This window comes from Gymnogyps californianus, chromosome 4 (genome assembly GCF_018139145.2).
Source record: "Gymnogyps californianus isolate 813 chromosome 4, ASM1813914v2, whole genome shotgun sequence".
NCBI lineage: Eukaryota > Metazoa > Chordata > Aves > Accipitriformes > Cathartidae > Gymnogyps > Gymnogyps californianus.
The window spans coordinates 48,879,739-48,907,670 of record NC_059474.1 but is presented as its reverse complement, the minus strand read 5'-3'; the positions used below and the strand labels follow the sequence as shown (position 1 = coordinate 48,907,670).

Here is a 27,932-nt window from a genome sequence, read left to right as displayed (position 1 = left end):
CAATTGCTTCAGTGTAAAAGACAAAGAGAATGGGACAAGCAGTGTGGTTTACCAAAAAGCAAGAGATGAAGAACAAAGTATTTTTCTACGCAGAAAGGCAGTAAGAGAGTCACTAATACACCTGCCAATGGTGTATTGAACCTTTTGCAATGATTATGTAGCAGCTGAAAAACTGAAGACCTAGCATTCCTTACAAAAGATACAAGGATGCTTCTTTTCATCTCCAGTTGATTAGTATTAAGATTATAAGACTTTTAATTGCCTCCCACCCAAATGGCAGCCTTTAAATCATCATTAAGCACAGTCCTATCACAGCACTCAAGAACCTCACTTGGAGAAAACAAAACCAAGCCAGTCCACTCTGCAAAGGGAAAAGACAAAAAAACCCCACAAACCCAAACGTCTGGACTTTCAGTAGGGTATACAGATGTGGTGTGTGGCACCTCTTATACTGGTGGGGGACAAAGAGTGGAAGAATGTCCTGCCTGTGCTCTGCAGTTCTTGAAACTTCTTGCCACACTGATGAAGAGAGTCGGTACACTGGCATGTGTACTGTGTTACCTACAGAGATGTTTGCTGCTGGAATTGGTCCATGCCTGGTAGCAGCTTTCACAAACGTAGGTCATCTGGTCTTCCCCAGATTTTGAAGAAAACTGTGTGGGCCAGCTCCTCCCTGAGTCAAGGTCGGACACTCCATTGTGCACCAACCCCAAGATTGTGCAACTCAGATTTTGGCTTTGAAGGCCAGACAACTGTTGTCTGTAAGCAGACAGTACAAATGCCACTAGACAGAATTTAAATTAGCATTATTCCAATTAATTTTCTCTGGATTGTGACAGGTTTTCTTTAACAGCTGCAATCATTACTGTTTCTTTGGTTGAAAGAAAAAGAGCGGTGATGGGCATCATAAAAAATGCAAATGAATACACAAAATGATTGAACTATGCATGACAGCAACAAAATTTGCCACCGTACAGCAGCAAAAATGTGTGCTGTTAAAAAAAAAAGGTTTCCTGTACAAAAATGAATTCACGTTAAGATTCTTTAAGGCAGAAGTACACAAAACAAGCATAAAGGAAGCATAAATTTACATATGCAGTAGTTTAGAGACCCCCGAGCATATAGGGAATAACACACAATGGAGTGTCTGTTTCAATCACTTTGTGAAAGCAAACAAAACAAAGCCAAACAGAAGAATTAAAACATATCAGACTTAATTTGCACATATTAAAAAACAAAAAAAGTACTAATTTTGTCCCCTATACTGCTTTGGAAACATGCATATACTTTTATTAGAATTCTTGTTTTTCCATATTTTCCTTTTGCAAGTCCTGATTTCACAGTATCTCTGATCTAAATCTCTCTCGTGCTTGTGGAAGTTCCCCAAGCAACATACTTTCATCTGATTTTTTTTTTTCCAGAGAGAGAAAAAAAATTAGAATTTTAGCATCATTACAAGAAATTTTCAGCTGACTGTAAATTCAGACTCCGCAAATGCCTACTGAAACTGTTTCTGATCTGTCAAAAGTGCATAAATACAGCTGTTGTGACTAAGGGTGCAGCTTGAACGGGGGGTGTCCCAGGCAGAGCTGGCATGTGAATCACAGGAGGGTCACCCTCACTTACTGGAACAGCTCTCAGTCTGCCACAGTTCAGAGACCCAAGGAGAGGGCTAGATGCAGATGCTGTGGGATTCAGTGCAAATACCTTTCTATAAACCTAGCTACATGATTTCTTTTCATATAAAAGCATTTCAAGGAGGAGTACCAAATATGTTTGTGAAGTAAGTGACTTTGGGACCAAAACTGATGCTGTCTACTGAAAAGGCTAAATGCTAATACTATGATCAGTCTTGTCCCCACTTAATCAGTGACAGTGCTCCCACAAGCTCTCATGGGATGTTTATTTAACACCAGTTTAACAGAATCTGTTTTCCACTTGCCCCTCCACAGGCTCTTGTGTGCAATTTCAGTTCTCCAATTACGCTTTCTACATAATGCATAAAAGATGTGACCAACAAGCTCCAAAACCGTGTAATGGAGTAGGCATGAACAGGTGGAGGAAACTGATAGTTTTGCTGTAAGATAAACTGAGCACCACCTGGAAAATACTTTCTTTTCCTCCTTATTTCTAATTAACTTTGTTATTTTCTTTCCTTTTCATCTCTCTCCCCCACCTTTGTCAACAGTGACCCTTCACTCTTCCTCTGTCTTTTCTGTACACATTTCTCCCCTGATCATAGCCTCTACTTTGAACCCCACACCTAACGTCTTTAATCCATCAAAATCAGCAGCGGAATGCCAGGAGATAAAATATCCTACTATAATTCTGCTGTAAAGGTGGAGAGTGGCTTAACATAAGTTCAGGTCTACTGACAATTTTGAAAAGCTAATATTGAATTTAGGTGCCTTAGTATTTAGGTGTCAAATGAGCAAATTTTTAGAAATCTATGGGATCTACAAAGTGCTGACTTCCAGTAAAAAGATAAAGTCCTGCCTGTCACAGACAAAGCAATCAAAAATTGAACCCCTCTCCCCATTATTAAACTTCTGAAAACACAAGGTCCCTAAATGAAGATAAATGACAGACCAATTTATAAATTAAATACTCTGTAGTTTCAATGCACTGGCTGTTTTCCTTTAACTTTTGATGTAAGATTTATCACTAGAGCAATAATTTAACCAAAAAATGCATCAAGCTTTTTTCACGTAAACCTATTTTCTTTTACATTTTCAAAATAATCTTCTGGACCAGACTGGATATCTTCGAAACTTGTCAGAATTTCACTGCTATTGTCCAGCTCTCACATAGCCTTTATTAATAAGACTAATCCTGATATTCCAGATATGTGTATGTGTTCTTTACATTTATACAGCTTCAAAACATGTGAATGAGAGGAAAAATGAAGTGATGAAGTATAGCAGAATACATAATTTTCTGCTGTTATACATTGTAATACTGACTGCTTTACTCTTCAAGGCTTGGATATCTGTACTCAGGTGTAGACTACAAAATTTTGCCTAGAAAGGAATTTTGAAGACAGAAATCACAAATCAGAGAAATTCCAAAATGATCACATAGACTTACTTCTGCTGTAAAGATTACAGACACTGTCCTAACAAAAAGACTTACATTCTTAAATTAGTAGACGTTCAAATAAGATACAGTCAGGAAACAAACATACAAACAAACAAAAGAATATACTCCTATATAATTGTTTCTCCTCAAAAGAAATCTATGGGGAAGAAAAGGCACTATTAATACAAGAGAATGCTTCTGTAGCCTCTGAAATAAACACTGAATAGTGATAGCTAAAAAAAAGCAGGTGAATTGCTTAACTATTACACATATATCCAAATTCAACAGCATACAAATATATCCTCAACTGCGACATTCTCAAAATGCAACAATTAATACCAAGCATCAACTGCAGCTATTTAAGTTCATCTACTCATGAATATGGAAATAATAGTTCACTAAGTTTCTTCAGTGTACTGTAACAAAAAGCACAGACATTTTAATGAAAAATACAGTATTTCTAGCACAACTGCATTTTTAAAAATTTATATTAGATACGCTTAGGACAGTATCTTAAATGCAAGGTTAATATTCAAAGTATGAAATAAAGACTGTATAGCATGAAATAACTTAATTTCAACGTTCTTCAGCTCAAATTGTGCTGCAAAATGTGACCTGAATAACATTTTCAAAAGTGTCCTTATGTTAATTTTAACATGTGAAGACAACCAGTAACCTTTTTCTTCAGCCTCTTCTACAGTTCACTACTAAAGCTGAAGAAAGTTAAGAAAAGTACTAGCTGGTCTCCTTATGGGCCTCTCATTGCAAATCGCCTTTGGATACTTTCATAACAAAATTAACCCAGGCATTATTTTCTTCCAGTCTTTCTCAGGAGTCACACTACCAAAATTTTCTGTTATGTGGCACCGGGTAGACCAGGTGTCCACACCCACACATCTCGATGTGTCCCCACCACAACGAACATCATCTCACCCTCCTTGCCAAACAGAGCTCTGAAATGGACTATTTCAGGCACATACAACCACCCTGTCCTCGCTGTACCATGAATACCCACTTCCAAGCACCAGATCTTGTAAAGTGAGAAAACTTTCAGACATGCTGCTGCAGGGAGGCTATACCCAGCCACAGCAGCAGCAATGGCATCAGCTAGCTAGAAAGGACAAGGAATTTATCCAGGAAAATCACTGGAACCTACAGTAGCCACACAACTCTAGCACAAGTTACTGGTTTATTACTGCTGCAGTCATCTTGAAAGCAGGGAGCACAGGTAACCTGGAGTCCACTGGTTCCAAGAGGAGCAGAAAAATCAGCAGAGACTAACACAGCCTAGAAATGGTTTTCAACAACTTGTTTAGGAGTAATCAGGGATTTCACAGCCAATTTTATCAATCTGGGTCAAAATTTATGGTTCATGAAGCATCACTTTCTGCCTTCTGTAGAGGTAAGAAATTTTATTCAAATTCATGCAATTTTTACATACTCATTACATTCTCATTCAAAAGTATACAGCACATCCAAATTTGCAAATGCATTCACAAATCTGGCAGTATGGAAAGGTGAAACTTACCCCATCTGTAGCTTTTACTAAGAGATCATAAGTGGTTGGATCTCCTTCTCTGTCAATGTCTTGAGACACACAGATCTGACCAGTATGTGGGTCAATCTGGAAGGCTTTGGATTTTTCATAATAATGAAATCCATCGTAAAGAAAATACTCAATTTCACCAAACTGGTCGGCATCTGCATCTGTTGCCTTGACCTGTAGGGAAACAACAGAGATAAAAAATGAAACCAGTGAAACTATTACTCATTCATTCAAAAATCACAGACATGTTGTTTTAAAGTTACCTCTTTGTGTTGTAAAAGCAAATGTGCACACACACAATAAATACAAACACACTCTGCTACCTAAGCCATCTGTCTGCAGTTTGTAAAATAATGACTCAGCTACTGACAGTGTAATTATTGCAACAAGCATATAAGATCGATTAGACCTGTCTGTAACATTACTTGTTTAACTGTCAATGACTGTCTCAACCAAGCAGACTTCCCATAACTGGAAAAGCCATACACACATTAAGCCATGTCAGTAGGCCATATCTTAAGCTACTTTCCCTTCATGTTATTTTTACCAGTGGAGGTAGGTCTTATGAAAATCACATCACCCGGAGATCAGAAAAGTGCTGCAAGACATTCTTACCTAATGTATTTTCTAAAAGAGTCCTCAGAGCTTAATTTAGTTTTCATTTGAAAGAGGGCTTGGTGGCACAATGATCCATACAAGTTAAGGACTGGAGGGGATTTTAATCTCCAGTCCTCTCTCCAAGGAGCCAGAGCTCTACCAACACAACTAAACGTGACCGTCACGTGCATACACAGTACAAAGCAAGAGATGCGCAGACGGCAGCAAGTCCCTGCGAGAGACTTAATTACCTTGCCAGTGTAGTCTTGCACGCATCTGTAACTGCTGAATGACAAACAAGCCTAACATCTTTTCTTTTCAGCCATATTAAGTACAACTAAAAAGCAGCGTGAATTCTGCTGTAAATCCCAAACAAGACGTGAAAACCTGGGGTGACTCTCAAGATGCTGCATCACCTGGGTTTTAAGGGACTCACAAGGCATTACACAAACAGTAGGAGGTCAATGCCCTTTAACTGAATGTGTGATTAAGGCACTGACTAGTCTAGAAAGTACAAAAACCCAATAATTTAAAACCATCAGGTGATTTTAAATTTTAATACAGAACATACCTGTAAGTTTTTTTCTAATACTAATATTTTTCTTTTTACACACATGGGGGGAGACAGAAATCAACATACCTTTTAAAATATTTTAATAAATGCTTACCGTAGCAATACCATATACATGTGCCTTGCATGAAGAGAGGCTGAGGGATCTGGGCTTGTTTAGGCTGGAGAAGAGAAGTTTTGAGGGGGATTTAATAGCCGCCTTCCCATGCCCAAGAGGAGGTTACTGGAAAGACAACACCAGGCTCTGTCCTCAAGGGCAGGGCAGGAGATGGGGAAACAGTGGTCACAAGCTGAAGCTGGAGAGGTACTGGCTGGACCTAAGGCAATATTTTCACTGTGAAGATGATTCAGCACTAGAAGAGGCTCCCTGCCCAGAGGGGCTGGGGTCTCCATCCTTGGAGTTTCGAGACCCAAGTGGACACAGCCCTGAGCAGCCAGCGCTGCGCCAGAGACCTCCCACCCCCCCCTGCATCCCCAACAGGGCCAAGGAACAAATGCTGCCCAGCTGCATTAGCACCACGACACAACTGTGCTGCTTCACCAGTCACCAAAAGTCAAGTCAAGAGGATGCTCGAGCGTGAAACTCTTGCTCTTTGGACCAGGGGTGGATTGGTTAAATATGTATTTGAATAGTTTTGTACATTGCGCCTTCAATTTTCTTGCCCTAAGATCTCTGATAACAAAACGTTTTGTGCTGAGTTTGGCTCTTCTCTAGCATGTTCCATTGTGAAAGCTTTCACTTAAATTTACAAACATCTCAGAAGAAAATAATTTATATAAGTATGTATACATTGAGAGCGCCAGTATTTTTAGTTCTCTAATTTGTCATTATTGGAGATACTTACAGGATTTCTCCTCCTCACTTGGTTTCATTTTCTACTTATTCTTTGAAGATGACAAATCCTGTGTTTTTTCCATCAGCCTACCTGTGAAAGTACAATGCCTGAAGACCTTAACGGAGCTTTGGAAACCTTACTACCACGAAGCCCAAGAGTTAGAAGTGGCGGGAGTTCACAGAGAAGACCTGTGCTAGCCATCGCCTGCACCTGACCCAGGTTGGTAAGGTGAGACCCACAGCCTTCCACCACAGACAGGGCAAAGGTGGAGGTCTGCACATGACTGCCCATACAAACGACTGACACTGTTTCAAAAAAGACCAAGCAGGCCAGGCCAGGGACTATTCCTAGCAAGAAGTTTGGATGAGGTCATCCTGTTCTGGGGATGTAAATGAATTTAGCTGCATGGACACAAGCTGTACCAGGTCATTTGGCCTTATGGCCCCAGAACAGCCTTTGGCTGCTTCTCCTACTAGTACAAACACGGCCTTAAAAACCAGTCAGTGCCTTCATCACACACTCACTTCTTTGCCCACAGAGAAATTGTTTTGGCATTGAGATACTGAACTGGGACTGAATTAAAACCAAATGAATGAAAACATGGCTTGGGAAGGCTGAAGCATAGAAGTGGAGAAAGGGAAACCAAGTAAAAAGTGCCAAGGCAAATTATGAAGCTAAAACTTACTCTAGACCAGTTACTTCAATCAGAATTTTAAAATGACAGATAGCCCAAAAGATACACGTTATTTCAATTATTTTTTTTGCTTGTTGCGGTTTGTTTGTTTGTTTTTAAGCACCCTGTGGACTTCTCCACTTCTGCATGGTATGCTCGAGATTTGCTGTATTTCAGAAGAGGTACCACTGTGACTGTAATTGCACCACATACTCCAATGCATCTTCCCCCCCGAAAAATGGTTTCTCACAGCACTGAAGGCCATTTTACCAGATTTTCTGGTGCTGCAAACAGAAAGCTCCTCCAGGGGAGCCCTGTGCTTGCAGAGCCCTTCATGTCCCTTTCATGCCCTTGCAGTTTGCATCCTATAGCTGCTGCAGAGGGTGCAACATGCGGCCGCTCCTGCCCCCAGTCCAACTGCTCGTTTTGGGTAAGTTAAAGGCAAAACTCACACTCAACTTCAGCCAAACAAATATCCGGCCCTAAAAATGCTTTACAGCTGTATATAAATCAAGTCTACAACACACATATTTCACCAGCCTTGTACTTTGTTATTTCTATCATAAAAAATAATAAAACATAAGTCTAGTGTGCTCTTGGTACTCTGCCACCCTGATGCTATGGAACAGTAATTCACTTGGCTCTTGTAAACAAAGTATTTCAATTTATTTCTTGTGCCTGAAATCTAATGCGGGTGACAATACTGAAAGGTTCTGTCTCCCTGTGCCTGCAAGCAGTTACATGTGTAAATGCTAACATTTATGCCTGCAATTGAGCGTGGGTGATTAATTACGGGTGTGAAATTCGAGGGTATTGTTAGAAGTTTAGCCCATTATGTTCAGCAACTTGTTTTCTTTCTTGTAAATTATGCAGTCCTCAGACTTTGAACAATACATGCAAAGGCATAATGAATGACGAATTTAAATAAAAATGCTTCAGTCCAAAGCAATACAAATTTGAAGGTCTAATTGTGATCAACTTCAATTACTTTAATCATCTCTCAGGCAGCAGAACTAAGTGGCATCAATTTTTGCATTCACAAAAATATGATCTTTCTCCCTGTTCAAGTCCGTCACATCCATCCAATTTCTACCCACATAATAGTCCTTTTTTCAATCACTCACCATGGAACCTTTGATCTGAAGAGGGAAGAATCTGGAATTAAAAGTGAATGAAAAATTTACTGTAGCAGACAGAGCTGAGGTTGAATGGCACTATACCTGAGGTCAGGGGAGCAATTAACTATTATCATAGAATCATTCAGGTTGGAAAAGACCCCCAAGATCATCAAGTCGATGCAAGCTGATTTAGAAGAAGGAATCCAGTGAAAAACTGCTAACAAATTCAAGTTTTGTGATACAGTTAAGAGACCAAGTTATCACAGATTTTAGAAATTAAAGCACACGGTAGTCACTGTCCAAAACACGTTGGGTTATGATAGCATACTGCGCTAGTACCAATCCTACGGAGTATTACAGCAGTTAAGTGCCTGAGAGCTGTGAATTACAGCAGTCCAAACAGGAGGAAATGAAGGCAGCAGCAGGAATTTTCACAGTGGATTGATCAAGAGTGTTGTATGTTGGCAGTAGAGCTGAAAGGATTTATATGCCTTGGAGATGTGGGAGGCAAGAGACTACCAAATCTGTAACACCTCTGTTCTGACAGGCTGAATATGAGATTGGCATCTAGGAGAAAACAAAGAGGGTAAAAGGAAGGGTTATGCTTACAGGGCCTTTCTCATTCTTTCACCAAATATGTTTTCAATACACTAAGTTGAAGACGTATGTTATTAAGGAGTGTAAACTTGGGAATAAGTAACTACAGGATGAAGTATTTCCCCAAGAAACATTTTTAAAAGCCAACAAAAGTCATGGTATGGATAGCTACTGGCTGGACTTCTCCCGTCAGTCATGCTTTCTGTAGCCTATGTCCTTTAGTCTGTTTGTACACTGTCTAGACTGCAAATTCATCAGAGAAAAAGAAAGTTTCTTCTGTCCTGTTGATGCTACCAATAAAGTAATAAACGGTCAGAATGTAGACATCCTCTCAAGACAAGGAAAAAGGGGGACCGAGGGAAACAATTAAAAAAACCTGATCCATCTATGTGATGTTCAGACAGACTACTGCATAAGGAGAATAAATGGTGGAAACTGGTAGACACCAAAGGGTGTAGGAAGAGAAAGAAAGAAAGAAAGAAAATTAGACAGTGTTGGAAGTACAGAAATAACCTTCTATTTGCATACGGAAAGAGGGGCTGATCTTAGAGAAATGAAAATAAAGGGAACCACTGTGTAAGGATCATTAACCTCATCTAGGTTTATGATTTTATTCACACTTTAATCTTATAACACATGGGCAGGTTTGAATGGAGAAAAAAATGCTGGCAATACACTTAAATAGGAGGGAACAGAAACATATTTTTCAGTGCTATGCTGAGGAAGGTGAGACTTTAGAGCTTACAGAAAGCAAACGTTTGGCAGATCCTCAGCTGGTTCCATTCACTTCAGTGGAACAATGACAACTCACAGCAATGGGCAATACGTCCCCATATTTTACGGGCGTGAAACAGTGTTACCAATAAATTAATAGTAAACAAGATTATAGAGAATTATATCAGCTCCTAAAGCCAAGATTGTTTTAAACACCAAGGCATTTTAAGAGAAAAGTCCCCCCCCCCTTTTTTTTTTCATTTCCACTGCTTCAAAATCCTCCAGCATATATTTAACTGTGTCATCCTACCATTTCAACAGATTAAAATAAAGTTCCTGTCTATAGATTTAGCTTTCTTTACTTTCTTTCCTAGGCATTACTTCCTGTTTTGTAACAATTGAATATATTTTGAAAAGCAGAGCAAATATTTTATATTATATGCAAAATGGGAGAAATGACTTGTGCACACAAAACCACATCAGAAAATACAATCTTATTAAATGTGCGGATCAAAAATTCAGGACCTATATAAAGACCATTTCTAGGATTTAGAGTATGCAGCCTTAAAGCTGACTGCTTTGCAATGCTGAATTTCACATGTAGGTGACCAGAATTAATTCTATGGCTTTCAGATGGACAGAATAAAAGTAGACTACAATGGGAAAGAGCAAGCAGTTTGGCCAAATAACTCATGACAGTGGTCATCTCTGACAGCAATTAAATGAGACTAAAAAATATTAAATCAATTTTTCATGGCTTAAGAATTGCTCCCATACCACATATTTTGTCAAGTTTACTCCGTTTGATTTCAGCTAACCAAGATGCAGCTTTCATAGCTCATAAAATCTGTTTGGGGGACTCTTAAGGTCAGAGCGTAAGACAGATTTTTATTTTGTGCATAAAAAGTGTGTTTAATTCTTTCAGTTGTACTGATATTGTGAAAAGCAAGTTAATTGCCAGCAGACAGTTTTAACGAAAATCAGAATGTAGGGTAAATAAAAGCATACTCCACTACTCCAAAATAGTCATCATCAAAATGTAAGACAGGACAAAGTAGACGGATACAGACATAGGGAAACTACCAGGAAACTGAAAGGAAACTGTTCAACGATAGAGTTATGCTGCTGATGAATGCTGTAAGCATAGTCCTGTCCTGAAGACGTCACCAACACAAAGTCCAACATCCTTCCACTTAAAGGACTGAAGGACAGGACAGCAGGCCTGTTCATGGTGGTATGGCAATGCCTGATGGCAGACCCTTACCAGATGAGCGCTGCAATTCCACATGCAGGCAGCCCAAATGCCACCAGAACGGCTGGCCACCAGAACGGCTGACCACCAGTGCTGTGGAAGTATCTGCTACACCAGACCTTCGTGCCAGGTCCATGGCCACAAGGAAGGAGAGGAGCAGCCTGTGTTGGCAGCATGTTGTCAGTAAAATGAGATTGTAGAAATACTGGCAGTGAAATAACTGGTAGTTGATATTCTTCAAGAGTCGTTTGAGTGTTACCGTACCTGTGAGATTAGCACGTGAGCTGCCAGACACACGTCATCAGATGTCTTCAATTCAGTGCCCTCACTTATAACCCTGGTTGGCAAGAAAATAGTATATAAAATACAAACCAATGACCTTTACCTCATAGCTGCCTGAGGCAGTGCAGACAATAATGCTTGACATCAAACCTCAAGAGTTTTAATAAATACATTACTTCTCTGGATTTTTGTCTGTCTCAACATGCACGATCACTGCCCATCTCCCTGGTACGGCAGGTTTAACGTACAGAAATAGGAATAAAGCTTCAGATCTACTTGCTGAAGTCCTAAAGGCATGAGCCTTGACTTCAAGAACAGGAACTGTTTGCCTGAGGACTTAACAGCCTGTCCTTGAACAACAACTTGCATTGACAACAGAGAAAGCCCCACTCCTCATCCTCAAACTGGACCCCACCTGGAAAGCCACAAATCAAAATAATATCCGGAATTTAAGCTGAACATTCAACTGGCATTGATGCTTACTTTGCCAACCACCACAGGTACCACATACTCGAAAAAACAAAAAATAGCAAAATCCTTAGTCCTCATCCTTGCTCTGATGCAAAATATCTCCACTGTGCTAGTAAGGTGAATGGACTTGACTAATGTCAATCTTTCTGCTTTCTTTTCATCTACTATAGCATGGAGACTACCACAGCTGAACAACTGACAGTAAGCACTACCCAGACACGACCTTGCTAACCTCTCCTGCAGCAGGTGCCAATTCCCTCAGGTCACTCCAGAACTGTCATCAGTTTTCCAAAGGTGCTCATAATTGCTTCATTCAAAGTCCCACCAGAAACATTCATTAATTAAATCTCAACAGCCTTTAAAGTGAAAGTACAGAAGCCTAAACGCAAGCAGAGAAAGAGGGTGGACACCCTCTGTGCTCAGTGACAGCATGTGCAACGTGCTATTCACTGTAACCTCAAGTAAGCATTAGATTTCTTAATTATGATAAGGCTTTTGGTTTTGGCCTTTCAAACAGTTACAAAATGGTTCAGCAAATGCATTTTGTGCTTACCTGCTTTTTTTTTTTTTTTGCATGTGGGGGTCCGCATGAGTTGTATAGAAATTCCCAAGAAACTATGAGGTTTTAAAACAAGGTAGGACTAACCCCACTTCACATACGAATCTCTCATAACAGATCACACTGATTTTTATCTTTTTAATAACACACTGATTTTTTTATAACATTCTGTATCTTCCCCAAGCCAAGTAAATGAAAGGAAACATATTTTATTTGATGAATGATTATGAGGTTTTAGCTCTTTGCCTTCTCTGCTCGTCTATGTACATAACTAATGACAATGAACAAACCTGCCAATAAAAATATTGACATATCTTTGATTTACTGCTTTCAGTTAGTCTACAGAAAGCAAGAAAGATGAAAATCACTGGAAGAGAAAACAGCATAAGTACGTTACAGCATCATGCTTTCATTCTGAAAACCAGATGTCATCCAGCAAGCCAAGTCCAGATCCAGGAAGAACTGGGCATTTCAGTCTGTATAGTAACCTGCAATTCCTGCTCTGATGCTAGCCAGAGCCTGAATTCTTTCCTATTTAACCCAAAAGTTCCTGACATGCCTTCAGTTTTGTTGCTATGCCTCCTGCAAAACAGCACGAGCCACTAAATCCCACTGACGCTAGTCGGGATCCAGAAGTGTGGGAAGCAGGTCCAATCTGGAAGACATGCCCTTATCACTCTTAACACACCAATAGGATCAACAAATACAGTTGTTGACGTCCGAATTCATAGCAAGCAGCAGTGCTGCTAATGCCTACTTATTATATGGAAGAGTAGTGGTTATAAAACGTGTTTTGGGAGCAGGAAGCTTAGGTTCCAGCACCAAAAACATCTGCTAAAAAGGAACATCTACTCTGTCGGTCTATTTGGTCTACATTGCCTTCCTTCTTATTGTGCAAATATAACCAAATAGAACATAATTTATTTTTATTGCCTATGCAAAATGGAAGAACAGAAATGAAAAGAGAACATATTTCTGAAGAAGGAAAACTAATTTTCATAGTGACCAGCAAATATTTGCAGGACTAAAGCCTTATTTAATCATCAAAGTCAAGACCCCTACTTTTCAGTAAAAGCAGCCCATCCATTCATTAATGCTGCTCACATACACTGCTATAATTTCAGATTTCATAACATGCTAAAACCTTGCTATGTACTGTTAAAAGTTTAAGTACAAATCCATTTTTATTCATTAACTTTAGTAAGCTACAGAGCTCCAAGTCTGAGTACCTCTGCCAAGCAACAGCAGAGCACAAAAATTTCCCTATTCTGTGCTAATTGCACAAAGCAAAGAGTCATGGGTTTAATAATCTAGAATATCTATCACACAAATAAAGAAATATTTTGTACAGAACATGTTATTTTAATGATCTCGCACTGAAGCATGTTTTAACTTTTGGTGGCAGGATTAATTTTAAAATTATATTTAATAAGATGGTTTAGAAAGCATGACTTAAGGTACTGGCTAAATTGTTGCTTAGGACGTTTTTCCCATTAGAACAATAAATCGATAATATGACTTATTGGCAGCAGGTATTATTACATTAATTAAAATTAATTAGAAGAATTCAATTTTTTGCTTAGATCACTCAACATAATTACTGTATTTATAAAGCTGTAGTGTGATATACTATCTAACTGAGCCTAAATGATCAAAATACATGTCCTGAATGCAGAGTAGGTGTATAACCTTAACAGAACACTAACGATAAAAAGATCTTTCGACTATACTGGTGTCTCTAATAGACAAATTACAGGAGGATGCTACAAAGGAGAGAAAGAAGAACTGCAGAAGTGGATAAGCAACCTTGCACCCGGCTGCCCCTTCCTTTTGGCACACAAGTTTGTGCAACTGGACTTTCAGTCAGATCAAGGAGATGATCCAGTAAAAGCTCATCATAAAAACTTCGTTATTGGTGCAACATTAGATTTCAGCCAAGTCAGTTCCTGATGCAGCTGACCCCAGGGCAAATGGTAAGAGGGTGGCAGGAAAGTGCAGTCCAGGTAGAGCCTAAAAATTCTTTCAGCAGTGATATGGACTTAAGACAAGATGAAACTGCACACTTACACATGTTTGTACAAACATTTTCCAAGCCCCAAAACCAGTCTGAGCTGCTAATTCCTGCCCACAAACCATAATGCTCCAACCAATACTCCTGGCTAGACTGATACAACTATTTATGGAGCCACGCTGTGAACAAGATCACTAAGAGCAGAGCTAAATTCCTCCATTTAAAGAAAGAGAAAACAGAATAAAAACCAAGAAGCTTTATTTGTATTTAGTCAGATTATTTCAAAAATTCTTTTCCTAGTTCACTTCAGAGTCACACTAGCAAGGATCAATGAGCAGCCAGGGTAGAAATCTCTTAAATTGATTTTGCTGTCAGAATAAAAGGGTTTGTTATTGCACCTTCTGGTGGGTTGACCCTGGCTGGATGCCAGGTGCCCACCAAAGCTGCTCTATCACTCCCGCTCCTCGGCTGGACAGGGGAGACAAAATATAACAAAAGGCTCATGGGTCAAGATAAGGACAGGGAGGTCACTCACCAGTTACCATCATGGGCAAAACAGACTCGACCTGGGGAAATTAATTTATTACCAATCAAATCAGAGTAGGATAATGAGAAAATAAAAACTAAATCTTAAAACACCTTCCCCCACCCCTCCCTTCTTCCCAGGCTCAACCTCACTCCCAAATTCTCTACGTCCTCCCCCCAGTGACGCAGGGGGACGTGGAATGGGGGTTGCAGTCAGTTCATCACACGTTGTCTCTGCTGCTCCTTCCTCCTCAGGGGGAGAAGGACTCACACTCTTCCCCTTGCTCCAGCGTGGGGTCCCTCCCACGGGAGACAGTCCTCCACGAACTTCTCCAACATGAGTCCTTCCCATGGGCTACAGTTCTTCCCGAACTGCTCCAGCATGGGTCCCTTCCACAGGGGTGCAGTCCTTCAGGAACAGACTGCTCCAGTGTGGGTCCCCCACAGGGTCACAAGTCCTGCCAGCAAACCTGCTCCAGCGTGGGCTGCTCTCTCCATGTGTCCACAGGTCCTGCCAGGAGCCTGCTCCAGCGCGGGCTTCCCATGGGGTCACAGCCTCCTTCGGGCATCCACCTGCTCTGGCGTGGGGTCCTCCACGGGCTGCAGGTGGATATCTGCTCCACCGTGGACCTCCATGGGCTGCAGGGGGACAGCCTGCCTCACCATGGTCTTCCCCACGGGCTGCAGGGGAATCTGTGCTCTGGCGCCTGGAGCACCTCCTCCCCCTCCTTCTTCACTGACCTTGGTGTCTGCAGAGTTGTTTCTCTCTCACGTATTCTCACTCCTCCCTCCTGGCTGATGTTGTGCAGCAGGTTTTTTTGCCTTCTTAAATATGTTATCCCAGAGGCACTACCACTGTGGCTGATGGGCTGGGCCTTGGCCAGCGGCAGGTCCATCTTGGAGCCGGCTGGCATTGGCTCTGTCGGACATGGGGGAAGCTTCTAGCAGCTTCTCACAGAAGCCACCCCTATAGCCCCCCACTACCAAAACCTTGCCACGCAAACCCAATACACACCTTTATAGTAAACAAAGACCATGCGTGGGCTGCCTAAATTGCTGCATTTGTTTGGTAAATGTGGTGGTTTAACATATGGGAAAGAATAGTATGGCAGGCCAACTGGAGACCTGCTGTCACTGGAGAAGCAACCTTTGAGATATCATTACTGGCCCAAAGAGCCCTAGCAGAAGGTTACCTCAGAAAATGTACAGCTTTGCTCAAGCCCAGAGAAGGTCTCAGAGAGGATCCACCCAGAGCCCCATCCCTCCCATGCCTGTATTACAGCTATGGCTATTCTATGCATTGCACATGGGTGTTTGCTGAGGCAGCAAGTTGACTGGTCACCACCTTTCCATAAATCAGGAAGGAGTCCTCCTCAAAAAAACCAAAACAAGCAAGTTGATCAAAGCTAGACAGGTTCTTTTGCATTCCTCATGGCATTAGCTTTTGACCTGCCTTTTCAGCTTATTTATTTCTTCAATTAGTGGTGGGCTTCCTTCTAGCCATACTTCTTTTACAAATATTTATCCTTTTGACTGCTACCTGAGTCAACGAGTTAAGTGACAATGGATTTGTTTAATTTACCTACTCTCATCCACACACCCTTGAAAAACAAGTATTTTTATTACATCCATTAAAAATCAGGTTTTGTAATGACTGTAGCCAATGGTACTAGTGTAGGTCAGATAACAGCAATATGATTATCATCATCATCCTGGTTTGTCTCATTTTGTTTTGATCAGCATGGTGAGGTTCAACAGCACCACTTCAAGACAGGCTTTACAGGACACATCAGCATAGGTAGGCAAAGGTTTCTATCACTTTGCACCTCTAACACTCTGATTCTGAATGCTCAAACAGTCTGCCAAATATTAACAAATATGAAATGCCTTCCAGTGTTCAGACACTGCTCATTTACACACTGGAGCCTGACTATCCTCCCATGTCCTCCAGCAGTTAGGATGACAGAAAATATGAGCTTGAATTGCCCCACAGGGAATATGTGAAAGGAGATAGGAAAAAAAAAATTAAAAAAAAAAAATCCATGAGTATTCTGGCGTTTGATAACAGTGGTCAGTCAGTAACATTTCTGCTTCCAGCTCCTTGCTCTGCAAGGTGGTGATTTGCCATTTTGTTGAAGGAGTACGATGCCAGTTAGAAGCAGGGGGGTTGGGGATTGGCTTCTTTGGTTTGTGGGTTTTGGGTTTTTTGTTGTTTGTTTGGGTTTGGGGGGGGGGGTGTTGGGTTTTGTGGGATTTTTTTTTTGTTTTTTCTTTTTAAGGTGTTTGTGTGTCCACAGAAGTCACAGAACTCTGCAAATCCCACAGGGAATGATCTGCAGGTTGTGGCACCTGAATCTCTTCAGAAAGCTGGCCCCTACTGCCCTGTCCCCTTACGAATATCTGTTAATGTGCTTATCTGCAAAACCACACTATTAATAACATCTTCTGATCATCAATGAGCACCTTAGCTTGGCTCTCAGAAATATGGCCTGCACTACTTTCAGTTATTCTCCATAAAATTTGTGTCCCTAAGCATTAACAAGAAGAATAAACTCTCTCCTAAGGAAAGCATATATTTTGTATAACTGGAGTCTTATAAATCATAGTCAATTTATATTTGGAAGTAAGCAGATGAGGGCTCTCAGTTCATTTCTGCTTTTATGGAAAATTTAAAACATGGCCAAACTCACAGCTTGAATAATGTATTCATAGCACTTGAAAAAATATTTTTGTATTTTGTTCATTGTAGACAAAAAATTAGCAAGGGATCTATATATCTCATAATGATTGGTGCAGAAATGAAGCCTGACACAAAGTATAGAGACATTTCTTCCCTCCTTCCTTCTAAATCAATTTTTCATATACATACCAATTTTATTTCCTAACTCACCAACACTGCATGTCTATGTTTCCAGCTATTTTTGCTCTATACAAGTCTCACACTCACACAATCTAGAGGCTAGCAGACTACAACATGCAACAATAAGCAATCATAAGAAAGATCAAAAGGCACAGAACATGCAAAATCTTAACCTCAATCACATGACACGAAGCAAAATCTGGGATATTGTCTAACAAAAAAGAAGCCTTTAGTACTTTATTTGGTCTGAAATACAAAACCCACCAAGTGCACAATAAATGTGTGTAACTAAACCAGCAACTTCTTCAATTTAAGTTAGCTATATATTTTACAAATATGATTCAGATGGACCAGCTTTGAATATGTGGGGGTGGCAGAGCCACTCCCAAAAAGTCAAAGGACATCACCTAAGATCCATGATATTTAAGCAATGATATACAGAAGCACCACAAAGTCATCACCATTCTGAAGTTAACACAAGCTGTTCTAAAGACAGAGCTTTTAAACACTCTCAATATCTAAAACAGAGCTTACCATAAATTACTTCCTGCTCCCAAACTACAAATCCTAATTAGTATTATGAGAATTACATTTATCATGCATACAACAAAAACTCTGTTCAGTGAAGGGCTGGTAAAATTTACCTGATACGCATTATCATGCCAACTAAGCCATACATATCAATAATTAATTGTGTGTACACATCCTTTCACAAGCTACAGATCTTCAAATGAACACAGTAACATCTAGGTCATTAACTACACCACCTCAGAATTATGGGGCCAGAAGTACCTCTATCCCCTTTGCAGACCAGGCTAGATGTCTGAATGAAACCGTGAGGTACACCAGCCTTCCTTCTCCTATGATCTGTCTCTGTTCATACAGCCTCTGTGCACAACACCAATTACGACAGCCACGAGACCAGCATGTTACATGCATGCACGTCAGGATACACAGCCAGATGGTGCATTACGTTCACATTTCATTTGACCACGTGACAGATACACCTTCATCAGATGGGGACCCAGGAGCAGACTGTCCTGCTGGGCCGTACCCACTACGCAGCTGAGAAGTTAAGAAATGCCAAGTTACAAAAGTTTCCAGGCCAGAACAGTCCAGAGCCAACTAACAGGGTCAAAGCAAAGAGAAAGGGGAGAGAATAACCAATACTATAGCCACGAACCTGCAGCACAAGTGGACCCCGGCCCATTTCAGCTGATGCATTACAAACTCCATTTACTTTATTCATCAATAGCTTTTGCTGCATGAGTTGAGAGCTTTTAAATAGAATGATCTAATATCTGATGAACCTTAAGCCTTTGCAAAATACATCACATAACAAAAGGAACATCGTATGTGGGAGTAGCTCAAGCACATCGACAAGCACAGAATGCGGCTAAGTTTTATAGTATAACATCTAAGGAAAGCACACTGTGTACTAGCAGCAAATTTTAATTAGTAAAAGCAACAGATGGATTAAGTTCCGGGAAGGAAATGAGAAGGGCTGACGGGGTATAAATTGGCCACATCAGTGATACAGATGGAAGCATCCCTTTTTTTCCGATAAGGAATTCTCCCACAAACAGGACACTGGAGTCCTACACTGTTCCTATACTTCTTGCACAGCAGAAGTCAGAGCTATTTTGAAGTGGGAGATGATGAAAACCAGACGGCTAGGTCCATTTGCTCAGCTCCAGAATTCTCTGAAGTCTTTTGCTTTCTCTTAGGAAAAGGAAATACTCTGTTCTGGGGACTGGTTCTGAGCATTTTAGATGTAGCCCCTTCAGTGATCAAAACAGCTAACTGGAATGAATTTCAGCTTCAGCGATCAGAAGAGCGAGATGGTGCTGGCAAGTAGAGGCATTCTTCAATATCTGCTCTGCAGAAACAAAAATTAAAAACATAGCAACTCCAAAAAGAAGTGTATGTCCAACTTGGTGTATGCAGAATTTGTACATCCATATGTTTTGGGAGGATTGAGGCCTCCCTGAATATTCAGACAGTATGTCTCTAATACTAAATCACTTTATCACATGTGCTACTTTTAGACGATCCATTCCCTATTTCCTCATTACATTTTTCTCAAACTAATGGATGAGACCATTTGTAGCATGGTATTTAAACTATAAGCAGACCAGATATTCTTATTAAGCCAAAAGGATCCCTACAGTTTTGTCACATCTATGTGCTAAATTTGTAACTCTTTAAGTTTCATTGTTGTGTAATGTTCCTCCATTTTCTGGAGAAACTAAAAAGACATGTTAGAATAGGGAACTGCTGAATAATGAGATTCTGCTCTCAATTGCTTCCATCTCTCATGCATACTATTGGTACCTGTCCATGATGCTAGTTAATCTCAGCTGCCTTTGTTGGAGCTTTTCACCATCTGGCCAAAAAAAAAGCTTGTTTTTCCCAACCTCTGCCATGTCATTTTATCCCTAGCCCTGGTTCCATCCTTTCCCGTGCCTCTGCAGAGAGTGGCAGCTCCCCCTCACCAGCAGCTATACAGCAGTCTTTTCATTTAACTTTTTAAACAAACAGTTTCTTACAGAGACCTGGCTCCTGTTAAACTATACAAACGGGAATCACAGCAGCTAAAATTTCACAACAGAGCTATTATATTTCAGCCACACAAGAGACACTGGGGAGCATACAGTAGAGAGATGGGAATATCTGGGCTACAGTGTGTGCTCTTTCCACTTTGCACCACTGATGTCCACTTCACTTGTAAATACACCAGCGTATTTTATTCTCAAGATCTTGTTCCACTGCACAGAATCAGAGCTTGTTTCCCAGTTTGTCCCGCCACATTACAACCTCTTTTTTTTTTTTCCTTCCTTCTTTCCCAAGTGAAACTGTAGCTTTTGACAGAACTTTATAGACACACAAAACTTCAGACTGGAGCAGAACAACTGAGTCTTTAGTCCAGGACCTTGTTCCTGGACAATGGCCAGTGCCAGAGCCTGCAGAGTAAGATGTAAGAACCCCACAATCAATAAAACTACTCTCTTCCCCTCTCCTTTCTTCTCCTCCTTCATGAAGGATTCAACCTAAGTATAACAACAGTTAAATAGGCTAATAACCAAAGGTCAGGGGTTTATTCTTTCCCAAACTTTTCTGAATTAATTGTCTTTACTTGTGTTACGTGCATAAATGTCCAAGCTTTCTCCAAAGATGTTACACTATTTGCCAAGACAAGTCATGGCTACAAATTTTCTACTCAGGAAGAATTTTATCTCATCATTTTTTAATTTATGCCTTTTCAATCCAATAGAGTATTTTATGTTATTAGACAAGGAGTGAAAAGCTCCTGATATCTACTCCGAACTATTCATTATTTCGTAAGTCCTCTACTGTGTCCCTTTGTTCATTTTCTGGCCAAGATAAACAATACCAATCTTTCTTTTCTATTTCCCATTTCTCAAATGGGAAACATTTGAGATCAGTCAGCCCAGCTTCTCAATGCAAGCTGTAACGGATCTGCAGACTCCCATCATTCAGCACTAAAAAAACCCCTATGCTCTTGACTGAGTATGAAGCTGCCATTGGTCAGCACTGTAGAAAAGGGAAATCTCAGCCTGTGACAGTGTCCTAGAAAATGGTGGAGCAGTGCCAGATCATCTTTCTCCACTGATGATGATCTACTAATCCTTGATGTCCATCCATGCTTCTGTCCACAGGGATTGCAGTAAGGTCTCTTGAGCCTGTGGGAACACTGGTAATGACTAATAACTAATCATTGCTAATGATCACTTACTCATGAAAGGTGAAAAGGCATGAAGTGATCTCTTAAAGGAGAGACCCCAATCAATGTGCCAGAGTCCTCCACCAAGAAGGAAGATGTAGCTGGTTGGTCTACCTTCTTCAGATCTTTATCATCGTGGGAGCTGGCATCAACAGACACCACTGTGGCATACCTCCACAACAACTTCTAACACTTAGATCCACTTCACCATGAAGTATGGAACTCGCTTAATTTTCAGATGTTTCAAGCTTGGAAATACACCATTTACTGTAACGCTAGAAGTATTCAGTGTGCAGATTTAAAGGTAGGATGCAATAACGGTGCACAGAACAGGTCATTGAAATCAACTGATAGAAAGGCTAAAGAATACAGATTGACATTAGGGAATAATGGAAGAACACACGTGGCCTAAAGCAAGCATGGCACCTGTGCAGCTCAAATTAACTCCAGCAGAGAAGTGATGGGGGGCAGCGGGGGGGGGGGGGGGGGGGGGGGGGGGGGGCGAAGGCATGCAGTTGGAGGAAGCCCAGTGTCTTAACTGCAAAAGCTAAAATTAAAAATTGACTTTTTAAAAAAGTCATTTCCAAGTGGAAAAAAAACCCACCATGAATATACATGTGTGCTACCATCAAAGAACTAGACTTTTCAGGAGATGAAAACTAAGAATGAGGAGAGCAATCTTAACAGGAAAAAAGCAGGAAAATAACATTTTAAAATGTGATTCTTCTTAAAAGGTATTAAAAAAGACACTTCAGAAATTTATGAAAGAATTAATTATGCTGAGAGTGATGGGGTTTGGTGGGAAAGCACCTGCTCTACCACAAAGTCAGTGTAGTCCATCTGGCCCACCAGCTCTACACATGCACACTTAGAGAATTAGAGAAGCCTGTGCACTTTAGCAGTCAACTGCTGTGTTTTGCAGACACAGTTTTTTGTGACAGTGAACAGAAACATGATCTCCACATAGCCTCTGTGCTCCATTAAGATTCACAACTCTGTCATTTGAGCTGCTTTCACATCTGTAACCTAACGCTCCAGCAGCCCAGCCTGAACGTACATCTGGTAATGTCATGCACATTGCATGCACCAGGAGCACAGGTGGGATGATATAAAATGAGTGTGTTTTGAAGCGAATGCAGAATGGATTGGAAGTACATCTAGAAATAATTGAACACAGTGACCATGTCAGTAGCAGCCAAAGCTCATGACCAGTGAGCTGTCTTTAATAATTCTTGGTAGAGCTACCTTACCATTAACACACACTCATAAATAGCCTACATGGAAAAAAGAAACTGCTCCTTCTTGACAGCAGCTGAGCTAAACAGGATTGCCACACAGCAGGGGATGCTTGCCAAGTACTTGATTATAATAATTATCTGCTAGGCTGTGCAATATGGTCAAAGAGATTTGTAAGCAAGGTAAAGAGATTTACAGAAAAAAATAAACAACAACAGAAATCATAGAATAGTTTGGGTTGGAAGGGACCTTAAAGATCATCTAGTTCCAACCCCCCTGCCATGGACAGGGACACCTTCCACTAGACCAGGTTGCTCAAAGCCCCATCCAACCTGGCCTTGAACAATTCCAGGGATAGGGCATCCACAGCCTCTCTGGGCAACCTGTTCCAGTGCCTCACCACCCTCACAGTGAAGAACTTCTTCCTTACATCTAATCTAAGTCTACCCTCTTTCAGTTTAAAGCCATTACCCCTTGGCCTATCACTATATGCCCTTGTAAAAAGTCCCTCTCCAGCTTTCTTGTAGGCCCCCTTTAGGTACTGGAAGGCTGCTAGAAGGTCTCCCCAGAGCCTTCTCTTCTCCAGGCTGAACAACCCCAACTCTCTCAGCCTGTCTTTATAGGAGAGGCTTTCCAGCCCTCTGATCATCTTCGTGGCCCTCCTCTGGACTCGCTCCAACAGGTCCATGTCCTTCTTACGCTGGGGGCCCCAGAGCTGAATGAAGTACTCCAGGTGGGGTCTCACGAGAGCAGAGTGGAGGGGGTGAATCACCTCCCTCGACCTGCTGGTCATGCTTCTTTTGATGCAGCCCAGGATACCGTTGGCTTTCTGGGCTGCAAACACACATTGCATACTTTGTGTTCTCATTGAGGGGCAAAACTTTCTTTGAAGTTACAATGCATTCTCCACCTGCCAGAGAGGCAGTCTTCAAAGGCACTGTAAGACAGAACAGTAAGATTTACATTTATTTTCTCTCACTAGTGACAATTTAAAATGGTTTCTCTGTGTCCGAAAACTGTCCATAGGAACCATAGTATTATTTACTCACAAAAGATTGCCGTTATCAGGAGAAAATATCAAGCAAATAAATGCACTGCTTCATACATGCACTACTACTACACTTTGTAATATAAAATCCAAGCTGATAAATTTAGGCAAGGAAGTGCCTACAGCTTTTGCCTAGTTGTTGTGCTAGGAACGCACAATTACAGCTAATGGAAGTTGACTGTATCAACTCCTGCAAACTATTTAAGCAGTCTCCAGTAAAGCCAAAGGAGACAGATTCATCAGTTAAACATAACTAATCCTTAAAAGACCCTTCACATCATCTCCTGGTTCTTCTGTCACTTGTCCAACGCCAACATCATGGTCTCATTTCCTGCAGCCTTCTCCTTTTCACCCACTCCTCCTCTGCAGGATTCGGTTTACTTCTCCACAGTTAGCCACACCAGTTAAAGAGTAAAGGTTTGTAACACTGGCTGCGGAACTCCCAATGACAACACTAGTGAACTGTAGGCACACAGTCATTCATGAACCGTCTGTCAAGTTTAAATCTGCTGGAGCGCCATGTGTCGTATGTTATTGCAGTTAGAATGGATGACCATACAGGCAAGTACTGAGAGCCAGTTCATCTGTTCTGTAACGAACTGAATTTACCTTTCTTCTAATTAGAAATAATGGTGAGAAGGCTCAGTTGTCTCGTCCTAATAGTAACAGTGTGATTTTTGAGTCACCAATGGTTCCCGTCCCTCCTGCGTCACAGCAGGATCACAGCACACATATCATACTATATTTGGCCTGGAAAGACAAGACTAAAGAGTAGCTAAAATAATGTTTCCTTTTATTTTTAGAATAAAATCTAGAATGAGAATAAAACTACAGAATGCAACAAAAATCAGGGTTTTTTCTCCAAGTTATTTTCTAACCTCTTATATAATTTCCTGTACAATTATAAAAAGCTATTCCATACAGCAGTTCAAAAAGCTGGAACTGCAAACCGATCCTCCACTAAATCCTGTGGTATTTTACCTTGTTTTCTATAAAAGAGTACTTCATTTACACTCACAGGCATCTTCTATAGGCACTGCTTAAGAAGCTATGGAATACATCAAAATCAGGAGCTGCTTAGTCATTCTTTGCAGGACAGACCAAGACTTGAATTATGATTAGTGATAATGAATACAAGCCATGAGAATATCAACCCATGGACTGAGCACTGTGAAACACAACGCTGTGCAATTTCATCACAAAAGCAGAAAAGGAGCGAAGGGGAAACTCAGCACAAAACTCTGGGAAAATGAGATGATCACAGAAATCCAGGTCTTCAGCCTTCAGAGAAAGCAACAGATACACATCATGGGTACCAAGTGGTACAGTCCTTTGTACTAAAGCTGCCCTCAATACTAATACCATAATGGCTACAGTATCAGCCTTTTCACAGCCCACAATGCAAAGGTCTTTCTTTTCTGATCCCGTAAAGATCTACTTCCAACAAATTAGAGTAATTCAGCTATTCATAAAAAATAACATCAATTTCCAAGATAATTTCAGAGCCAAAAAAATACTCTTTCTGAAGTCATTACAGTTCCTCCATCTCAGCCTACTAGCAGGAGAAAAAAGAAAAAGAAAAAAAAAAAGGAGGCCTCTCCACTTTAAAAGAAAGTTTAGTAACCTAAATTAATTACACTAGAAAGACAACTTTAAAGCGAAAGAATAGAGTAAATTGAACAAGTCAAAAAAGCTAATTCAATTGAAATTTTGCTGGTGCGTAAAGAACCAAAACAATTGAAGGAAAGAAGAACAAGCTTTCATGTAAAGACACTGACACCATCATTATGCACTGCTCTTGCTTGCCACAGCTTTTCCAGGAAGATGTGCAGCTCCACACACACAGCAAACTCAAAATCCCAAGAGCAAATTCAAGTTAATATTTGTTTTGTAAATGTATGGCCACATGCCAATACCCTTTAAAGTACATAATATACAAGAAGGCAAAAGAAGGATAGGCTGAGACCAAAGAAAGGACAGAAAGAAAATTGTAGAAATTCTCTGAAGAAAGAAAATAAAAACATTTTCTAAAGCCATGAGAGAGGATAGGAAAGAAATACAGTTAAAGTTTTTTTTCACCCAATTCTCAGAAAGGGCAGGAAAGAAGTTACAAAATTCCACTATAAAATTAATATAAAATTATACTACAGAGACAAAAACGATAGAAACAACATGACAGCTTCTGTGCCAAAGACAAAAACACATGGCAACATTGCTGTGAATTCCTACTGTTCTGCAGCACATGGAATTCAGGATTCTAATAACACTATCATGGTAGCACGCAAAGGCATTTGCAAAATGTATGTCAAAATCCATTTCCCAGCGTAGGCAGTATTCTCTATTACGGCATGAAATCCTGAAGGAATGATCTGAACCGACCATGACTGCACTCCAACATATTTTGAAACTAACCCCACTGTCACCACCTGTGGGTTCCAGACAAAAGAAAAGCCCTTTATGCAGGCCAGCATGCAGAAAAAGGTCTTTCTCAGCATTATTTTCCTCCCTGCAAGTGTCTCCTTTCTGTCCTGCCATCTAATCTATGATGAAACATGATGAAAAATAACTACTAGTTGCTCTAGCTTCCCTCCAGTCTCAATGACTCCTTTAATTACAGGAGAATTACATCTTCAGTGTTTCAAAATCCTTAAACTACAATTTTTTGCAAATAAACACTCTTATAGAATTTCTTGTTTATTATGGAATTAATAAAAATACATTTAAAACAAAATTCAAAGCAAACTGTGCCATGGTATATTCACCCTCCTTTAATAATCCTTCCCCTTGCAAAGAAATCCACTATTTTTTAATACGCTAGCAATAGACCGGGAAATTTCAGAAAAATGATCATTAGCTTTATAATGTCATCACCTTGGCATTTAAAGGAAAAGGAATGCAGACTCTGTGCCTTTATCAAGGCTCATTTCACACCTAGTATAGAAAATAACATCACTCCATGGCAATAGTATCAGTGATAAAATGTGAACAAAGTCATGCTGGCATGTATTCATCTGATACCTGTGCCCAAATCAATCACGTAGAGATAAGTTTCCTGAAGATAATGAAAATAAATTACTACTAAGTATTGATAATGTTTTGCAAAATCAGTAAAGGGATAAAGACAAATTATGGGAAGCCTGGAACGATCAGGTGTGTTAGACTACAACTTCACAAGAGCCCTCTGCTTCCAGGCAGCTGTGGGCAGGCATGACTGCTGCTACAGATGATAATACTACAGATAAAGACCCCCGCCCACAGCTCAAGCTACCAACGCCCAAAGATTGAATGCAACAGGGAAAATAAAATGCATTTCAGGAATTAAACAAGCAGTAGGATTCATGCATTAAGTGTAAAAACTCCCCTTCTAAAACTCAATTCTATGGTTATTTATTTCTAGACTTCCAGCAACAAAAGCAAAGAGGGTATGTCAACACTGAATGGGATAATTTCATGACTGAAGTGAGAAATGTCTCTTGCTGCAAAATACAGTGGTTCAAAGCCTCTTCAAGCAAGTAAAATTAGCACAGAACTCAACAGAAGAATTAAATCCTTAATGAATAACTGCTCATCATATAAGTGTGTCTGTCAGAGCGATCTCACCTTAAAAACAAACTCATTAATTCAAAAAGCAAGAATTACATGACAGCAAATGACACAACTCAAAAGACCAAGTGTAGAAAAGCACAGTCTTTAGTGAACAAATCCTGTGGTGAGTGTGTTTGCAGTATATCTGTCTGCTTTACTTTACATGCAGCTCCTCTGCATTCTTTGAAGAATTAGCACCACTGATGATAACTCCAAAGATCATCTGACTTCATCCATGGGCATATCAGTCATTGATAGACACCTTGGTAATCTTTAAAAGCTTCTCATCTTCACATGTGTTATCAATAGCAGTTAGGAAAGTAAGCTGTTTCTGCTGGTTTGCAGATAACAAGCATCTACAATTTTGAACTTTGAACCAGTGGAAATCAGAAAGATCTTCAGTGAGATACAACTTACTGCTTGCTTAGTGCCAAAACAAAGGTCTGTGCTGAAACAGCATTTTACTACAACATTTCAAAGTCTGAATAGTACTAGATCCTCTCTATTGCATGCAAAAATGGCTCATCATGTGGACTCCATCTCTGTATGAAGCTGTAGCAGCTGTCTCACATTAACATGCTTAAACACATAAATACAGTTACAATATAGATGTAAAGTTACAAATGTT

At 40.3% G+C, this 27,932-nt stretch overlaps 1 protein-coding gene across 1 annotated transcript in view; it reads right to left on the bottom strand.

Moving 5' to 3' along the window:
• Positions 1-27,932, bottom strand: part of DCHS2 (dachsous cadherin-related 2) — a 120,259-nt gene that overhangs the window by 65,762 nt on the left and 26,565 nt on the right. Inside the window, exon 2 of the mRNA XM_050895588.1 lies at positions 4,607-4,798. Coding sequence (XP_050751545.1) covers positions 4,607-4,798 — 192 coding nt within the window. The remainder of the gene's footprint in view (positions 1-4,606; positions 4,799-27,932) is intronic.